Source organism: Protopterus annectens, chromosome 2.part1 (genome assembly GCF_019279795.1).
Source record: "Protopterus annectens isolate FY-2018-M chromosome 2.part1, PAN1.0, whole genome shotgun sequence".
Lineage (NCBI taxonomy): Eukaryota > Metazoa > Chordata > Ceratodontiformes > Protopteridae > Protopterus > Protopterus annectens.
The window spans coordinates 1,788,279,129-1,788,299,996 of record NC_056729.1 but is presented as its reverse complement, the minus strand read 5'-3'; the positions used below and the strand labels follow the sequence as shown (position 1 = coordinate 1,788,299,996).

Here is a 20,868-nt window from a genome sequence, read left to right as displayed (position 1 = left end):
CCCTCTGATGTAGCACCTACAGCCACTATGGACCAGGGGTTAGCAACATCATCTGCAGCTTTTGGAGTCCCCTCAATGGGCAAGGGAAAGATACTCTTGTCAGTCCTGGGAGAAGGAGCAGGAGGCTTCCCTGTTTAGTCAGAATGTTATGCCCATCCATGGGGAAGCTTCTGCTCTTACCGTTAACATTGTTCGTAGGTTGGTACTAGGCTGTTGGCCCTAGGGCCTATACAAGCCTAGCCATAACAATTCCCTGGCTATTTCTTCCCACACTATTTACTTCCCTGGACCCCTGTCTAGCAGGGCGACTGACATGATCCCCAGGGTGAATTTCCTTTGTTGACCCCATTTTTCCGATCAAAAAAAAAAAAACAGAAAACAGAAAACAAAACATGTATCTACTTTTTTGTCTAGATAGTAGTTTACTAGATCTGGCTTATGGTTTAGTTCATGCTGTTGATACGTCTTATAAGGTGGTTTCTGGTGAAAGAAAGAGTGATGTCTCTTTTCCTGAAGAGATTCAAGATTTTGAATCTGGACAGGAATATGAAGGGATAGATGCGCAGGGTTTTCTCTTCAGATTTCTGATTCAGACTCTGAGACGAGCACCATACCTGATTCTCCCTGTGGGGGTTTCTCATTCTCTGAAACTATTTCCAGAATGTGCCATTGTTTTCAGTGGGAGAACCCTGAGGCTTCTCAGTCCCTCAGGAAATACTATGAGCTGTTACTGATGGAATTTCCAGAACCTTCATCCATTCCTCGAGTGCTTAGAACTTTGGAGGATGTGTGTGTCACTGTCTGCAATTTTCCTGGTAGTCAGTCTGCTGCCCCTGAAAAGGCAGATAAGATTGTATAAAGTTCCACAATCTTTTAAGTAAGGAAAATAAGATTGTATAAGTTCCACAATTTTTTAAGGTTTTATACACTCATCCCAAACATGACCTAGCAGCTATAGCTTTAGTTAATTGTACTGCTGCTAGGTCATGTTTGAGATGAGTGTATAAAACCTTAAAAAAATTGTGGAACTTATACAATCTTATCTTCCTTTTCAGGGGCAGCAGGGTTATAGGGTTTTAATTCCCTTTAGGAACCTGTTTACTGAAGATGTGCAGCAGGTGCTAATAGAGGCGAAAAGCCTGCTACTAGAAAATGGGTCTATATTAGTAACTCAAATGCTTACCTTATCGAATCCGTAAACATCGACCCGTCCTTATCGAAATGCAAAAGCATCGAACGTCCAGAAGAGCGAAACCGGGAACATCGAATCATCATGGTTGGCCTTCTGCGGTATAGCTCCGTAAGGTAAGTGTGCGATAGTTATGGACCTTACGGTTAGGGTGCGGGTTAAGGTAAGTGCATGGATGGTAATGTATGTTAGATTTAGTGTAGGGTTTTGTTAAGTGTATGTGTGTGGATTATTTAGTTTGTTTGGGTTTAGATTTTTAAGGTAATTGTGCGATAGTTACGGACCTTAAGGTTAGAGTATGGGTTAAGTTAAGTGCATACTTGATGGTATATGTAAGATTTAGTGTAGGGTTAGAAGTAGGGTTTAGTTTCGGGTTAGAAGTAGGTTTTTGGTTAGTGTATGCATGTGGTTTATTTAGTTTGTGTACGTAGTATGTAGCGGGCGGTGGGGTGGGACAAGTATGATAGTTCGATGTTTTGAATTTTGAGGTTTAGTTGCTTCGGTGTTTATGCGGTTCGATGAGGACGGGTCGATGTTAAGGGATTCGATAAGGTAAGTATTCATGTTTATAATATAGACCCTAGAAAATCATACATTAGGAGTTGGAAAGGGATTTCTTGTTGGTACCAACAACATAACCGGTGTCCATGCAGGACTAGTGTTTCTCTGGTTTTACAACATTTGTGTGAGTTACTACCCTTTTGCCTTTTTTACTCCTCCATCAAAGTTCATGTACTGGCCATTTGAGCATTTGTGCCCTTGTATCCTCATCTTTCAAAGCTTTCCCATAACAAAATGTTTTTTTAAGGGGCTTTACATAAGAGGCCACCAAGAAAATTAGTGGCTTCTCCTTGGGATCTTAAATTTGTGTTAGAGAAGCTATCACTTGCCCTATTTGAACCAGCTCATCTGGCTAACTTGAAGTTCTTAGCATGGAAATCTGTTTTTCTGATTGCTCAGATGTCTGCAAGACGTCTACAAGAAGAATGTCTGAGCTGCAGGCTGCTATGGTAAATCAACCCTGTCTCATTTTACAAAGACAGGGTTTCTTTGAGAACTAGTCCTTTTATGCCTAAGGTCATATCTAAGTTTACTTTAAGCCAAACTATCCATCTCTCCATTTTCTTTCCTGAACCTAAAAATGAGGGGAAAGGATACTCCATACCTTGGATGTCCACAGACAATTCTGGTACTATCTTGATAGATCTAAATCTTTCAGATCTTTGGATTACTTGTCTTATGGAGGTGTAATCTGTGTCAAAACAGACTATTTCCAAATGGTTGTCTCAGGCTGTTACCTTTTGTTGTTCTCACCACAACAAAACTGTTCCAGGCAGGGTCAAAGCCCACTCTACTATGGCTTTGGATTCATCTATATTTTTTGAAAGGGTTGAATTATAGAAGTTTTCTAGAAGCAGTAGCTTGGCCCTCCATTTTATGAGCCCCTATGGTGATGCAAAAGCACACCAGCCACCAGGGGTAGGGGTTAGAACATACAGAAATAATTCTGAGACCTACCTCAGAGAGTGATGCAAGCTGTTGTGGCAAGTACACTGTATTATTTCCTTGACTGGAGACATTTAGGGTCTGCTGTTAAACACAAGCTCCTCCAGTCGATTATGTGACCCCTGGGGCAGGGGGTTCCTATTTCCTGTAGAAAGGCTTAAACAGAAAGCCTGGGCATAAGCATCCCTAGTGTTTACTTATGCCTGCCTATCTAATGACTTCTGCTATTTGGCTCTCACCCTGAGGAGATTTCCTTTCCTGTGAGGAATGTGTGGACCCAAGACTGGCAGGGGCCCAATGGTCGGCAGGCAGGGAGGCACAAAGAACATGGGAATGAAAGTTTTGATCTCATCCTTTTGTTTCTAGACAAGATCATTTTGTCTATGGTAATTCTGAGTATGTTGCAAGCAGTGTCAGTTAGATAAATTCTCAAGGTCTTAGGTCTCTCTCATGTTTGCAGCCATAGTTTTGGACATTTTCATTAGACTACATGTATTGGTCTACTTGTGGGCCCTTCATGTCTAATATATGGCCAGCACATGGATGTTTTCACCCATATGATATGTATATCTTTTCCATTTTAGAAGAAGTGGTGGTGGAGATTGATAGTCCCATGACTTTCAGCTAAGGGATGCATTCTCTTCTTCTGATTTCTGGTGAACTAGATAGTCACTATGGATGTTTTCGTAAAGAATGTTTGCCTTAATCAGGACATCATCCATACTCTGCAAGCAAAATTTCATCAAGATAGCCATGTAGAAGTGATGATGATTCTGAGGGTACCACAATCCTTTCATCATCTGTTGAAGGAAGGCATAGTCAGAACAGAAAACTTGGCTGCAGTGTTTTACATAACAGGTAGACTAATACATGGAATACTATCTGTGCCATTTGTTTTTGTTAAAGTAAGCAAATCTCTTTTCAGGCTTGCTCAAGTTTCATTTTTCTTAAAGGAGTAATACCTTTTGGCCATGTGTTTCAAGGAAGTATGTTCAGGATACCTATAGTTTAGCCATCTGGTTTGCACTTCACATGCTCACAAAGCAGCGCTTTGGACATGCAGTCTAAGGTTAGAGCAAATTTCTGGAAAGGCATTCTTTACTATCTGCTATCCTGATATTTTTCTTCTGTCTGTCTTTATCTCTGTTAAGCTGTCTGCTACAAACTTGCTCTAAATGTATAAAGACATGTTTGTTGGGACTGCCATAAATAAGATAGGCTGCTTTATAGGAATCTGCCAGAGCTCCAACTCTTCAGAGTTATCTGAGAAAGTGGGTGTATAATGCTCCCACTGCCCCCATTCAAGGAGACTAAGAGTTACTATTTCAGACTCTTTTGCTACATGGGCCTCAAACAGATGCCCTACGCAGACCGTTTCAAAATACTCCAGCTTTACTCTGTCGCATATCGCCTACTCAGAGGTGATCTCTGCCTAACATACAAAGCTATGTCAAACCCAGAGCTGTTGGACATGCTCCACTTAAAGAAGTCCCAATCCCTCCGAGCTTCATGCTCTAGGGACCTAAACCTTGTCACCACAATAAACAGAAATGCCAGAAGGATAGATTCCTGTCCCAGACACTTCCCATACTCTGGAATAAACTACCTATCTATATCAAACAAAGCTCCTCATTAGTACTCTTCAAGAAAAGTCTTGATGATTGGATGGAAAATAGGAAATTCATCCCGGGGATCACTTCTGTGGCTCTGCTTGACAGTGGCACAGGAAAATAATTTTCTTGGGTGGCAAAAGCTAAGGTACCTTTTTGGCTGGGCTTGTATAGGCCCTAGGGCCGATAGCCTAGTACCTACCTATGAACCTATGGTCGTTTTCATCAATGGCTTCTGTAAAGAAGGAAGTAAGTAATAGAAAAATATGTCATCCAGTCATCCTCATCTCTGACTGATGGGTCTTTGAAAAGATCTGGCAGCTATTAGAAGTTCCTTGAAGCCTTCACCCAGTCAGCTCCCTTCTGGTGGAAAGAAGTTTTAAACAAATAAGTACCTTTTAGATGAGAGTCCTTGAAGGTCTAGAATTATGGGTCTATATCACCACATTGAATGGTGATAAGTTCGAATGCTCTTTGTTCGAACCTAAAAGTCCGAAAACCCTAAACAGCGAACTCGCTGAACACTGATTTTTTTTCCCCGGGGAAAAAAAATCGCTGCTCCCTGAAAAAAAAAAAATCACAACTTTAAAACAAATTGAAGTGGGGGGGCTTCACCCGCCACACCCCCCCCCCCTACTTAAGTATACCAACTCCGAGATTGCACTACAGTGGAGGAAATAGCAAAGCCCCGAAGATGGCCCACTGACTTTTTTCCCTGGGAAAAAAATCGATGTTCTGTAACTTCGCAGTTTAGGGCTTTCGGACTTTTCGGTTCGAACAAGGGGCATTCGAACTTATCACCAGTCAATGTGGTGATATGGACCCTAGAATTATGTATTCCTATATAATGACTGTTATGCACCTGTAATATTGTTTTTGCTTTCTCTCTGACTGTGATATAGACATGATATTCCGAATCTGAGAGGCTCTGTGTGTAATCTGTCTCTGCAGGTTTTCTGGGGGCCAGTAGCCATTTACCTAAAAAAGAAATAGGTTTGCTTTAGGTATAATGCCTCTTTCTGTAGTAAATGTGTTTCCAACCCAGGTGACCAATAGAAGAGATTGCTAGTCTTTATCACAAGGTAAAGGATACTGCTTTGTTTACTTTTTGTATGCATTATGTATTTTTAGCTTGTCTTTAAGTAAAACAATTAAGAATCATTTGTATAACATATCTGGAAAGGCCATGGTCTTTGCTGTTCTGTTTTCACTGATCTGTTTTGTTCATTTTTTCAGTTGGTGATGGTGGTGTACAGCCAGAAGCTTTGAACAAGAAGGCTATTCAGATCATAAACAGGGTCCGAGACAAGCTGACAGGTGAGTTCATCTGAATATTGGCATTTTTTGCTTCTATTCTTCAAAACTTGAGACAATCTTGTAGATTAACTAAAGTCCCAGTCATACATTTACTTGTCTAAAGCTATGCTATGAGGATTATTTATTTTTAATTTAACCACACAGTTTCATAATTTTTTTTATATGTAACATATCTTTTCACTGCTTTTGAATGAGGCATAGATAAAACAAATATCACGTTATTAAGAAGGCTAGTGTGTAATTCCGTGGTGGTACAGCGGTAGCGTTGTTACCTCACAGCAAGAGGTTCTCCCGTTCAATTCTCTGCTTGGCTTGGGAGTGCCTGACTGCATGACCTCCCCGCGCTCGGGTAGCATTCGAAAGACATGCGTGCGTAAATGGGCGTGCCTTCGTTGAAGGTTGGGCGTTGAGCTGGCACCTTGGCGTTTCGTAAAAAATCTACTGCCAATCATTAGCGGACCGGAGTTCTGCTGTGGCGACCCCTTACCAGGAAAAAGCCGAAAGACAAACAAACAAACAAGAAGGCTTGTGTGTGTGTGTGTGTGTGTGTGTGTGTGTGTGTGTGTGTGTGTGTGTGTGTGTGTGTGTGTATACTTCCTAAAAGCCCATTAGCAGTAACACTGGATAACATTCTTAATTTACAGACTGTTTTTTTAGTACCTTTAATGAATTATCACTTGATATATAGGCAAACTTACATTTGTATTAAAGAAAACTAACCACATTAATGTGTTCACAGTTACAAACAGTATACATCACATATATTCTTCTGTACAGTATAATCACTCCAGCATTACATAAGTTGGTCATTTCTTGCCTTCCCTTAAATCTCATTCCTCCTCCAAAACATGTTTCTGCATGTATTGGATGTCCTTACGTATTACTGTTGCAGCATTCTTCACCTAAGGATTTCCTGCCAAGGATAGCCCAATGTCCAGCCAGTATACCAAAGCCTTCAGCTCTTATAGGTGCCATATGTTACATGTATGCTCTCCATGCAAGATGCAGAGCATAAAGGTGACACATGGATGCAAACACTCAGAACTTCTTTGTCTCCAGTCCAAATGCCAGGCAGATAGAACACTACGTATGATCGTGGGAAGCACCCAAGCAAAAAAAGACACTGGTAGTGATGGTCTTTATGGAGAGTATGTGTTCCATGCTGACATCTTCCTTTTCTGGATGACATGAACACAGTACCAAGCAAGAATAAAAACCCTAATGGGTCACTTATCTGAGAAAATGGCTTGAATATGTAGTGTTCTGAATACCCTTCTGCTGTGAGATGGTTACCAAACCATTTTTTCAGATAAGTGACCCATTAGGGTTTTTATTCTTGCTTGGTATTGTGTTCATGTCATCCAGAAAAGGAAAATGTCAGTGTGGAACACATACTCCCCATAAACACCGTCGCTACCAGTGTCTTTTTTTGCTTGGGTGCTTCCCACGATCATACGTAGTGTTCTTTCTGCCTGATATTTGTGCCTAAGTCCCTATGTAGTCTCATCTTCTCATTGTCCATATTCCTTGAAAAACAATGTCTTAAGCTGTTGGCTCAGGGTGCTATGGCTGAATCCTCCCATCTCAAAGGTCAGCCATCTGCCAAGGAGAAGGCCAAAAAATTCAGGCCCAATCTGGCCGCTGTCCAGCCCCCCCAGATGTATCTCTAGAGGCTAGTGAAAGTTCTGAAGATCATCCAGCCAGTACTTGTTTCAGATTCCTCTACTGCAACCTTATCAGAGGCCTACATTGGATCTGAATTCTCACAAGTCCACAGAGGCTTTTCCGATGTCTGTTCCTGACTCTGAGGGGGAACCTCAGCTGATAATGTCTGAGAAATCGAGGGGGATTCCTCAGATTTTATTGAGGGAGGAAATTCCTACCACCATTATAGAGTCATGTCTGCTTGCAGTATAAAAAATGCCTGTGTGAAGACTTCCAAGTTAAGATCTTAAGTTTTGTAGACTTTGTTGCATATTTGGGAGCCATACATGTATCCCTCATTGTTTCTTAGTGAATTGCTTATCCAATCTACCTTTCCAGTTTTTTCTAGCCTCCTCTGTTTGATTCCTATCGTTATCATGCAATATTTTATATCCCTTCCTAATTATCTTTTTAACTTCTATTCTAGATTCAACTAAAAACTCTGCCAGTGCAGGTCTTTTACTTAGGATTCCCCTACACCTTTCTATTTGCCTATAGTCTGGTATCAATCCCTGATAGGGAAGGTAGTCTCTAGTCTGCAGGCCAAATGTCTTGTTGGCCTCTTCCCATTCTATTACCTTTCTCTCTCTCTCTCTCTCTCTCTCATTATTTGTTCTAAGTTCATTGGTTCCTTTGCCAGTTTCCTTCAATAAATTTTATCCCTCTCTTGCGTATTTTCTTTAGCCCTAATTTCAGTCATCCCTAATGGCAGAATCTCCTTTCTCCTTTCCTGTGTTGGCTTAGTTCTTAGAATACTTTCAACTACTTTATGAATTTAATGTTTTGTCTGACTTGTTATTCTCATTAAGGATCTGCATCCAAAATACCAGACTCTCCTTATTTACTGAATTTCCCACTTGCTTCATCATCCCTTTCCACTTTGAATTGTAGCTTTCTGATTGCGTTATGTATTAGATCATTAACTCTGTGGCTATAAAATACCCATTCAAATTAGGTAATCTAAACTACCTTGTTCTATTGGAAAGATCAACTTATCCTAGTTGACTCTTGCCCTCTTCCCTTCACAGATAAAATTCTTCAACTCTTCATTTATTACTATCCGCAACTTCTCTGGTTGAAAAAAATATGCCTGACCTGTGTATAAAACTAAAGGGGCTAAAGACATTTTTACTGCTTGTATCTTGCTATCCATATCCATAGACAAGATCTTCCAGTTTCTCAGTTCATAGGTTCATACTAGGCTGTCTGGCCTGGAGCATTTATAAGCCTAGCCCGATTGTGTTTGGCTTACGCCACCCCTTGATTTGAGTACGCTGTGCCCTTTTTAAAGTTTATAGGTTCATAGGTTCATACTAGGCTATCTGCCCTGGGGCAGTTTTTGTATGATCTTTACTTTAGTCATTGCCCACATATATTCTGTGCTCCTAAATACATCATTTTATCATGATGTCACCATAAATGTGGGTATTTCTGAACCAATTCATGTGCAGTACATAGTTTACAGCTATACTCTGTTTTATTTTTGATTAATTGTATGTCTCAAAAAAAAAAACTTAAATGCCTCAGAATGTTCCACAACACTGAGATGTCATTTTCTGGTTTTATCAGGTACAACAAAATAGTATCATCTGCAAAATAAAGCTGACTTGATTACCATAACAATTATATCCTTGGATTTCTGAGTCTGTTATTTTCTTTGCCAGTGGTTTTAAATATAATGCAAATAAGAAAGGGGAAAGAGGACACCCCTACCTGGTTCCTTTGTTTTGACACAACTTATCAGAGAGGAACCCTCCCATTTTGATTTCTGCCTCCATTCCTTTATATATATTCTCCTACTTAACCTTTTTATTGCATCAGGGAATGCAGATGCTTCCATAAAATCCCAGCTTACTCTGTTGAATGTTTTCTTTGCATCAAGACCTGCCAACAGCAGCAGTATTTTCTTACATTCCGCTTCCCTCTAGGTCATCATTGCTCTGTTAATGTTGTCAAATGTTTGCCTCCCCTCCACAAAGGCACATTGATCTGTATCTATCAATTTTGGCAAAACCTTTGCCATTCTTTAAACTATTATGGACATAATCACTTTATAATCATGGTTTAAAATTTAAATGGGCCTATATGAAGCTGGATCTGATGGGTCTTTACTATGTTTAGGTATTACAGCCGCCACAGCTTTTTTCCAAGATGTTGTTGCTTCCCCTCCTTTTAAAATAATGTTAAACAAAACCGTCCAGATCTTTATCACTTTCTTCCCTCCTAGCTTCCAGAGGAATACTATTTATTCCTAGTGACGTTCCTGCATATTGGCTATACATCACTGTTTTTATCTTGAACCTCATCTTGCTTTAACTTTAGCTTATATAAGTCTTCCATAAATGTTTCCATTTGTGCTTTTTCTTGATTTCCACATTTCTCAGCTGTATTCAAATTTTCATAAAATTTCCAAAGTATCTCTAATACCTCTATAGGACCTCTAGTTATTTTTCTTGTTATAGGCTTCCTAAGTTTGGCAACAAACCTTTCTGTTTTCTATTGCCTACGTCAGTGGGATAAATGTGGAGTGATTATGAAAATACAATTACTTACCAACACTCTTTCTAAACTCTTGCATATTATCTAGGTACTCCCTTATTTTCTGTTTAGCAGTCTACAGTTGCTCCTCCTCTTATTCTGAGAGGTTCCTCTTATTCTGCAGTACTGTAACCTTTGTCAGCCCCTCTAAATAATTCTTATTACTTGCTAACCATATCTCTTTTTCTTTTATTTCTACCCTGTTTTTAAAATCCAGTTTCATTTTATCCCACTCATCAGCTATAACTTCTGAAGAACTATCTTACCTAATGACTCCATAATAATTTCCACTATCCATTCCTTAAATTCGTCTTCTTTAACAGAGAGAGGGGAAGCATCATTGTCTCATATTTGCTTCATTATCCTTCATTTTTATTTTAGTTTTTATTGCTGCATATTTTGAAATAGTTATTGACTGCGTCTCCAGCCCCAGTTTCTTGTTTTTATGTTGCCAAGATGCGGACCTTTCCACTCCCTCTTAGCATGGTTCTTAAAGGCTTTGAAGAGTTTTGCACACCGGCTGTCCTTTTACAGGAGCTCTGTCATTATTTATTAGGAACCAATTAAAACAATCACTGTTTGAACGTTGTATGGCAAAGGATATGAAGTCTGAAACTTGAGTCTTTTTTTATGAGGAACAGACCAAAAATATGGGGCAAAAGTCTGGACAATTGAAAGGTATGCTACCTACCTCTTAATGTGCGCACACACACACTTGCCCATAGTTCTCAGTTAAGAGGGACAAATCCAGCAAAATCTGGGGCAAATCCAGAAATAATTAGGGACACTTTTCATATATTAGTATTCATAGATTCATAGATTAGTACTAGGCTAACTGCCCTTGAGAGCCATTTTAAGCCTAGCCAATTATCCCTTGTGAGACTCAAACCCTGCACCTTCTGTTTGTAAGACAAACGCCTTAACCATTAAGCCACCCTCCCAACCAAATTATTAACTTAAGACATTGACAAAATAACAGAATATGAGTGAATATGCATTCTTCTAAAGTAAAATAGTCTGTAACTAATTATTGTCATTATTAAGTGCAATTCATCATCTTTTCTCCAAAAGTCACCACTTTTAGATGGGATTAAGAGGGACAGAGTTAAAATGTCAGTCAAAATCAGGGACATTTGAGAGGTATGGTAGAGGTGTGTGTGTGTCTGTGTAAAAAGAGGGAGGTAGTTATCTCTCAACTAGTCTTCTGTTCCTCATAAAATTTGTGTTTTTTTGGGTTTATTGTGGCAAATCCAGGAGGGCAGAAGTCACTTAATAATGACACAGGCATTTGAGTTTCAGACTTCATATCCTTCAGAAAAGTCACGATAACACAATACCTTTTATTCTAGCAACTTTATAAGTCTGTGATAGCAATACTTAAAGGTCGTCCCTGGTTTTGGGGCTTTGCCCCACCATTATTTTTGGCTTTGCTCAGATTTTTTTGTGCTAAGAGGTTGAGAGTTATGATCTCTACCTACCTACTCGCACACAGACAGACGCCTACCTACCTACTTCTAACATACATACACACACACACACCTATCTACCTACTACTTAAACAAACACACACACACCCCTACCCCTCACTTGTCCATTCATGGTCCACATTTCAAACATCTTCTGTAATTCCAATTCCATGTACATGGAAGACGAAGATGTAAATAGCAGGTCACACAGACACAGAAAATGAAAACTGGTTGCACACACCTGTCGCGTCCATGCGACCAGATGCAAAGGGGTTTCTTCTCAAAGAACTCCCTTAATTTTTTTTTTTTAATTAAAAAATAAGTCTTCCAGCCAGCAGCCCTCTTGCAACCAGTGGGCCCTAGTCTTTCAGTTGAAAAACACTGCCTTAGACTACTGCAGTGGTGATCTATTAGAACATCCACTGTGATGGTAGGTTTACTCACGCAACTGTACTTCACACATCACAAAGTACACAGACTATAATGAGACAAATGTATAACCAGCAGTATGTAATAATACAATAACATGACTTACCTGGACTAATACAATAATATAATGAAAAAAAGCACATCTATATACAGTAGAAAAAGCACACATCTTTATGTACAGTAGAAAAAGCTTGTATCAGTAGAAAAAAACACACATTTATATACACTTTATAAGGTAGATGAGTCATTCAGGAGGTTAATATTGTGGCTTCATTGGTCCCGGATGATTGTCTTGTTATTATAATTCCATTATTCATCTGTTGTCTTTTGCACATTCACACATGTTTGCACTGTGTAGGTTGATTTTTTAATGTTTTTTTTTAATTCATTTGTCTCTACTGTTATTTCAGGTGGGAGATTATTTCAGCTGCAGGTCTCAGGAACTAGCTAGAAGAGCAAATCTGAAAATTGTATTCTCTGTGGTTTGTATTCTTTGTGTGTGTGAAAAATGTAGGTTAATTGTTGAGTGACAGTATTCAAGTTTAGGTAAATGTTTTTTTAGCTGTGGGTATGGGTGGGAAGGATGGGAAATCTTATAGCACAGTTTTAATCAGGAGAAGACTTTGGTAATGACATCAGCATGTGTAGAGGATGTCAGTAATAGATCTTGAGTGAGACCGATGTATTTATATTCAGTAATGTTGGGTATGAAGCTAAAGACTGACAAGTTACTAGTCGAACATCAAAAGGGGTTACATCATTGTCTGTGGAGATTGGTTTCTCTGTGAATTAGTTATCTGGAAGAGTCCACACTGAGCTTTTAAAATGTGTAGAGGAGGCAGGGATAAATAAATAAATGAAAAATTCTACTGGTAGACATCATTTATTGATGGGAGAGGGAGGGAAGACTGAGGATGAGGTTGGGGAAGATTGGGCATCTGCCTTGGGTGGGTGAGGATGCCTTAAGCAGCTTAAAGACATATTAGTAAGTGTGTCAAGAAAGTGGCAAAGGGCACAGAGTGGTCTTTTAAGTGGTTGCAAGAAATGATATAGTGTGTGTGTTCTTCTTGTAGTTTGTGCAGAGGATTAAGACTACGAGCTGTTAGCAGGCTGCTTTATGTAGTCCTGTATTTGATTTCCTCAGCTTCCATTTGCCTGCTGTATGATTTTAAGCCACTCACTTAACCAGACAGTGGTCTAGGTCATTTGGGAAGACTGAGTTAGGGTCCTCAGTGGTCTCTTGGACCACATTTATTAGCTGTCTATGAGTCTGTGTACATGAGGAGACTGTTACTAGAGGGAGTACAGAGGGGAAGTGGAAACAGAGAGCAGGAGAACAGATGTAAATGGTAAGTGACTTCATTTTAAATAATGGTAGTAATAGTTTTTGTACTAAGGCATCTACCAGTTTCATTGGGAAATGCAGAAATGTAAGCTGTGCATGGTGAAGATTGGAGCAGGTTTGTTAGAGGAAGTGGAAGGAGGAGCACAGAGGGAAGCTATTTGTGAGTATTGAAGCTGGAGGCTTGAGCTTGCCACGTTTATTAAGGTCACTGTTTTAACAGAGCACAGTGGATAAAAAGAATAAGAACAAACAGGAAATTAATAAGTTGGCACAGAATAAACAAGTAGCTGTTATTCTAGTGTCATTAATGAATATTTGAATCTACTTAGGAAGGTGATGTGACTTAGAAGATAGAAGGAAACTAATAGAGAACTGGATGAAAGTGCTTTATTGTTGTGATACAACACAGGCGTATAAGGAATAGGAAGGAAATGTGCAGACTGTAGTACAGGAGACAGGCACACTCCAGTATTTGTCATTGCAGTGGTGGGAAGGCATGTAACAGAGAAAATGGAAGACAGAGATATACATGAGGGTAGAAAGAGGACTATTTTGTCGTGAGTAGCATAGTTGTAAAAATGTTCGGGAGAGGTATAAATAACTGCAAGGCATGTAGGATGGTAGGAATTTGGGAGAAGAGTCTAAGTAGGTGCTTAGTGATGAGGATTAGATAGCACGTTTGCGGTTAATCCTGAGAATAGCAGTCTTATGTGTTAGTTATTGTATGCTTTGTGAGTGAGTTATGATGGGTAAAGCTGAATTGTAAATAGTATTCATTTAGTTTCTGTGGCTGTACTTTATAACATTTTAATAAGACAATATAAACAAAAAGAAAAACTTGAAAGTCTTCATTTATGCTTGTTATAATGGCCAGGTTTCTCCAGTTTGTTGTTAATTGTAATCCAGGTTATCCATCAAAGGAGAATGTTATGACCTAGTGATTTTTTTCTAGTGTGTATGTAGATCCACTGATATTGTAAAATACAGTACATTTTTCTGTTTTATTTCCATACTGTTAGTCATTCTCTGATTTTGTCAGAATGTCATTTCTGACAGCACCTTGGTTGTGTGGTGCAGTTTCTACAGGCTATAGCGGGTGTCATGGCATTAAAAAAATGACGACCAGCATTAGAGGTGTTCCCATAAATTTTTGTATATATCACTGACTGTAATTGCAAAGAAGTTAATTCATACTGTGAACACAAAATACAAAAACAGATACTCAGAATGCAAGCCTGGGTTAATGGTCCAGAGGGACTGAGCCCTAACTATGGCCCAGATGAATGCAGGGACATGGCTTTGAGATGATCAGTGTAGCTTCTGTGATTTAGGCCCTTCATTTTGTTAGTGGAGCATTGTGATTGCTTGAGTTGTATCAGATGTTTGAACATGCTTATTGAAGTGAAGTGAACATTATGCCCAATGATCAGCCTAGTGAATGCAGAATGCACCTCTGTGGACCTGTATGCCATGTCCTTACTAATAAGCTGTGAAATGAAAAAAGGCGTCCTTATAACAGTGGGTGCATGATGATCAAATTACACTATTGGACTTAACAGAAGTGTAGTGGATCTGAAAGGATTAGTTTGGTACAGGCTGTGTAAATAACGCAAAGATCACCCTTCAATAGCTTTCAGGTAGAGAGCTTCTACCAACCCCATCCTTTCAGATTTACTACACTTCTGCAAGTCCAGTAATGGCAGAAACACCTGCTCAAGATATCTCAATCTGTTCTGCACTTTAAATAGAACATGCTGGAGGAATAGATACATCTGACAGAGAATACCACTTCTCTGGAATCGTCTTCCTCTCTATTTAAAGCAAAGTGTATTTCTTAATTTATTTGAGCATAATCTGGATGACTGGATGAGAAGCCAGAAGTTCACCCCCGGATTTGGCACTCTTGGTTCTTATGGATGGGGTTAACATGTAAATGTATGCCTGCCTGTTTAGATGTTCTTCGTGTTTCACTGTTGCAGTCATTGCATTTGGGTAATCTGCTGGCAGGTTGCCCTCAGTCGGCCTGATTAACAAAGTCTTGGGTCCTGCGTCGATTGCTGTCCCTTCTTCCATGACGTCAGGTCATCAGAGAGTATAAAATACGCAGCCGATGCTATTACATCGGTCTTTCTTGCCATGCAGTGCCCGAAGCAGAAGCAGTTCGCAAGTGCCGGTCGGCCGACACCTGAAATTTCCATTTTCGAGTTTCAGCTCCGAAGTCTTCAACTTAAAGCTAAGTACCCCGTTGGGGAAACTTTTCTTGCTCCTTACCAATGTCAGTAAAAGTTAATAATTGCATTACTTGTGGAAAGCAAATACCTTATAAAGATTTTTCATTCGTACTGTATTCCTTGCCTTGGTCCTGACCACGACGTACCTTACTGTCAGTTTTGTGCTTTATTTAATCAGCACACTATCCGTCATCGTTATATTTTTGCCTCTCATTATTTTGGTTCTTAGTTTAATTATCCAGAAATGTCGTCGATTAGCCATCCGACTACCGGGATTCCGAAAAAAACGCAAAGATAAAGACAGAGACAGGTCGTCGAGGTCCAAAACTGCCGACGACGCTTCTCCTAAGCCAGTCACCAGTTCGCTGGTACTCGGTGAGGCACTTTTGCAGCCCCTGATACCCGCTACTTCTGACTCGCAGGCCTCTACTGAGACCCATTCGGAGTCCGGTATGCCGCGAGATACTTCAACTATGGAACCTGCGAATGTTTCTACCTTGGATGGGTCCAGAGCCGCTGTGCAGGCACCGGCTTCTGAGGGTGTATTCAGGCCTACAGACTTGCATATTAAAATGACACCTCCTTCATTACTAAGGCCTAAATCTCGATCCATGTCTAAAAAATCGATGCCCAGGCCACATGCTCAGGCCCCTATGCTTAAAAAACAAATGATAAAAATGGCTGAAGATCTAATAACTCTAATCAGGGTTAGTCAACCCCCCCCCCCCGAAGAGGCCTAGGGCTGAGCTTGCTTATGGACAGGGTTAACATGTAAATGCGTGCCTGCCTGTTTAGTTATTCATAATCGTAATACAAGGGGCTCTGGGTTAATTGTAATAAAAATACTAGAGCTGGAAACTTATTGGAAATGCATAGCTGGGCTTCTGAAGATCCTCACATATCATTAGCCTAGTAAGTACCTACAAACCTATAAGAATGTGTTATAGGTGCATAAGGCATCCCACATCCAGCCACAGTTATTATTTCTGTTCAGCAACTGTTCCAACTCACATTGATGATGTGTAGTGTCCCAAGGATATATTGTCCTCTGCAAAAAGAGTCTGTGGCTCCCACTGAGAGTCTTCTGATGCCTTAAAGGTTAAAATGTCAACTTATTAGGATCTCAGAAGTAGTATATCTAGAGTTCATCCAGTTATTATAGCATGTTCTTGTATGTACTGATGAGATATGAAGGAAACAGTGCACCCTAGCACACCCTTCTACCTCAACATCTGGATGAAAACCCCTTGTCTGCTTACTACATAAGAAGATAAACTCTCAGGTTTGAATGACTCACGAGAACTTCAGCGGTTGGTAACTCTTGTAAAAACTTAATTTGGACAAAACAGATGTCATTAATTTTCATTTCATTTTTATTTAAGCTTGAGATCTGTAGACAAAGCATGTTTTCTAGAATCAAAGTATTAAGACTAATTGTTAATTAAAAACATAATTATAGTGCTGTTCTAGGTGGAAAACCATCTTTTATCTTTGTATTTTGAATGAACTTTAGGTCGGGATTTCTCTCATGATGAAACTCTAGATGTTCCTGTCCAAGTGGAATTACTGATTAAACAGGCAACATCCCATGAAAATCTGTGCCAATGTTACATTGGATGGTAAGTAGAACTTGCAGGTTTGCCTTTTAATAATCATTCTTCATTACATGCTATGACAAAATTCTTAGTAATAGAGTATATATTTTTCATCAGTGGGTTGAAACTAGAAAATTACAGAATTATTGTAAAGCAAGTTAATTTTAGCCTAGTAAATAACTTATTCTGCATGAGCAATGAACTATGAGATGTGAACATCCTGGTATGATTGGCAAATATTTTTTTTATTTCACTGGTCTTAACTCAGATGAATGTTATGGGACATAATCTTTGTGAAATATCCACAGCCTCCACGTTCCTGAGATGCTTGCAAGTTGTTGTTGTCCTGCCCCATCTGAGTCACTAGGCTGAGATCTGTTTAGAAAAACAGCAGAAGAGTAAAGCGCTCTCACAAGTGATTGCATGCTTTGGCAGCTAAGAGAGAGTGTTTCAGAGAAGCCTGCTTCAGTTTTATTTAGGGCTTGGAGCTGCATTTAGTAGCAATCTACTGGCTTGGTATTTCAGTCTAGTATGGAATCTGTGTTAGGTCCTGAGTTGTGATGAAACTGTGCCAGCTTAGTGACTATGTTTACTAAGAGTTGGAATGTTGATACCGTATCCTTTGACTGATAGGCAGTTGTGAAATGTATCACTGTTATATTATATAACTTCTGTACTGACAGAAGAATTGCAGTCAACAGCTAAATGACTGTGAATGATGCAAAGGCCCTTGACTTAGCCTCTCACCATGTCTTCTAGATTTGTTAATGTTGTACCAACCCTTCCCAATACCCAAGTATGTATTTGTGCAAGGAATATGAAAGCAGTGTGTCATGTGACCGTTTTAGATGTATTTTTTATTTATTTTTTATTTATTCTTTGTTGACCAGGTTAGTCCCACTAGGCTAATGGCCTCTTTTCAGGAGACCCAAAAGTTTTTGAATTTTGTAGAGTTTTAATATAAACTTCAATAAAACATTTTTTTTTCAGTCCTAAAGACTTCTGGTATAGTGTAATATTCTAACTCATTATTCATGCAGAGAAGTGGTACTATGCTGAAGCAAATCCAGTTGCTTTCAGAGAAGAAATTTGATAGGCTCAGTGAAGATTGTAATTGTCTTTCAGTAGAACATACAGAGAGCCATATTAAGCGAAGATAAATGTAATTATATTGTTTTCATAAAAACTGTGCTTGTTTTAAATATTACAACATGTAAAATGTTAGAAAGAATAGAATGTTAAAAAAAAGTGAAATGCAGTGACTATGTGATGACTTTCGGTGGAAATGTAGCAAAACTTGGAAAGTGAAAGTAGTGTGGCTTCTCAAATGCACACACATTCAGAGTGCTTTCCAATTAGAACACATTCCCTTATATGGGTGCTAGCTGGTTAGAATTCACCTTCCAAGTGCTCGGATTATGCGGAAAGTGCCGCATTTAAGGCACGGCGCTTACAAACTTCCATAGTTTTGCATTAAGAGTGTTGGCTCTGTTTTGCACATTCTGCTTGTCGGCTTACAGGTAATATGAACCAATCAAGGTAGACTGATGCAAAGGAGAAAAATGAACAATCAGTGATCAATGATTGACTAATACGCTACAGTTTTTCTGCCACTGCAATGCCTTTAAAAAGGGTATTGCTGGGTGCACTTTTCTTTGGGGGGTTAAGGCAAAAACAGAAGGGCGGCAGCATTAGGATTCAGGAGGTCCCTGGCACTGATTAATTATTTCGGCAGCCAGCAAACTTTTGGAGACTGCAACAGTTCAACTTCAAGCAAGGATATTAGCATCATGGAACAAATCATAAGACCAGTGGAAAGCGGAGACTACAGTACGGTGTGCAAGGCAGTACTCAAAAAAATGATCTATGATTTCTTCAGCATATCTTGGCTGCAGGTAAGTGCCTAATGTTTAGTCCAGGCTAGAACAGTGGAGAAAGAATATGTAAACTTGTATATTCCTATACATTTGGTGTAGACAAAGTCTCGCAGCTCAGTGTTTTTAGAGGGGTAGAGACATTCTAGCATTTTTTTATGTTTGCAGTTTCTGTAGGAAGACATACTAGTTTAATAATAACTTCAACTAGGAGTTCACATAATAAAAAAATGCAGTGGTTAGCGTTGTTGCCTCACAGCAAGAGGTTCTCCGGTTCGATTCTCGGCTGGGGTGCCTTCTGTGCAGAGTCTGCATGTCCTCCCTGTGGTCACGTGGGTTTCCTCCGGGTGCTGCAGTTTCCTCCCACATCCGAAAGACATGCTATAGGTGGATTGGACACTCTAAATTGGCCCTAGGCATGAGTGCATGCATGTTTGTGCCTACTGTAGAAGGTTGGGCGCTGGGCTGGCAACTCAACACCATAAAACTCCACTGCCAATCATGAGCGGCAGGTGATCCGCTGTGGCGAACCCTAACAGGGAAAAGCAGAAAGAAGAAAAAGAAGCAAGTCAAATTTCATCAGAAATAATTTGCCTAGGCATTTAAACATTTTCTGCAACATTAACAGAACAGTTTGGAGGGACAGGTATATTTTGCAGAGGCTACCACTGCTGTGGAACATACTCCATCCACATAAAACAAAGTTCATCCCTGTCCATTTTCAACTGCAACCAAGGTATATGGATGGGAAACAGAACATTTACCCCAGAATGTCCCCATGCACTACCAATGGGCATGTGCAGCTCCTAAATGCTTTATTGTACGCACAGGGTCCACTCAAATTATCTATGGTGTGATCCCAGTTATTCTCTCTAGGGGTAATATTTAAATTATCAACCTTGGGACAGGTAAGGCCAATTAATAACCTATTGGGATAGGTTATTTCAAACACAAAAGTGGAAATTAGCTAGATAAAATGGCCAGCAAGAGAAACTATCCTAGTACTTAACTTACCTATGAACCTATAATCTTACATTTCTCATGCACATACAAATAATACATTAAAAAAAAATCACCAAAAACTTGGAATCTCTTACTGATCCAAAAACTCTCAAAAAAAAAAAAAAAAAACACTTTATTCAGCTGCTTATATTTTTCTAATTGGTGTTTCTTCCCACTATTCTGTTACTTCATCTTGCTTTGCTTTTTCCTGCTACTTGCTGCCTGTTTTCTGAAGTGTTCAACTGCATCTTTTCTGTTGCATTTATTACTGCTTGTTTATAGCCTGTCTAAATTATTCGTAAGTGTTATTCTAAGCTCTTAGTTTTGGTTTAAGCACTTGGGCTTTAGGCCCACCCCTTAGCTCTCCCTGGCCTTTCTCCCTCAGATTCCGCCAAATATGGATGGACAATTTCCTACAGTTTCTCCAGCCAGTCTGGTTGATATGGGCATCCTGAGACAGTGTAGCAACTGCCTCACGTATACGGACAATCATCTACTACTACCAGCTAGGGACACAATTTGTGAGAGATACATTTACATTAGGAACGTACAGTCCCAGCTATCTCCACCTCAAGCCAGTATATCTGGCACTGAAAAGGTTCTCAACACAATCACTACACCTCAAACACCACCCGCACCTACACAACACACACCTACATATGCGGAGGTCCTCCACATACACATACCAAAACAAAGGAGACCTCCATGGCAAAAATACATGTGATCTCCACAGCCCTTAACACCACATACCACACATAGTCCACACACCCATATCTCACAACCACTAAGGGTTTACCATAAACGCAACATATTAGTCATAGGAGACTCCACTATGAGACACACAGATGTGCCTGTCACCAGGCTGGATAACGAGAAAGTCACATTTAGTTGCCAGTCAGGTTATTCTCCTACTAATGTGAATTAGGGTAATACTTAAAAGTTATACCCGGTTTTGGACTTGTAAAAGGCTCCAATGTGGTGCTAGTTATGCACAAAACATGGCACAACTATATACTGAATGCATCATTCATACTTACCTCTTCCTACAACATATACTCCAAA

At 39.7% G+C, this 20,868-nt stretch overlaps 1 protein-coding gene across 2 annotated transcripts in view; it reads left to right on the top strand.

Annotated features, from left to right (window-relative positions):
* MTOR (mechanistic target of rapamycin kinase) overlaps positions 1–20,868 on the top strand; it is a 4,577,509-nt gene that overhangs the window by 4,452,941 nt on the left and 103,700 nt on the right. Inside the window, exons 56-57 of one of the 2 annotated variants that reach the window (XM_044063218.1) lie at positions 5,542–5,622; positions 16,849–16,954. In XM_044063218.1, coding sequence (XP_043919153.1) covers positions 5,542–5,622; positions 16,849–16,954 — 187 coding nt within the window. Of the gene's footprint in view, positions 1–5,541; positions 5,623–16,848; positions 16,959–20,868 lie in introns of those variants that run through there. The other variant, XM_044063219.1, reaches the window with a different exon arrangement.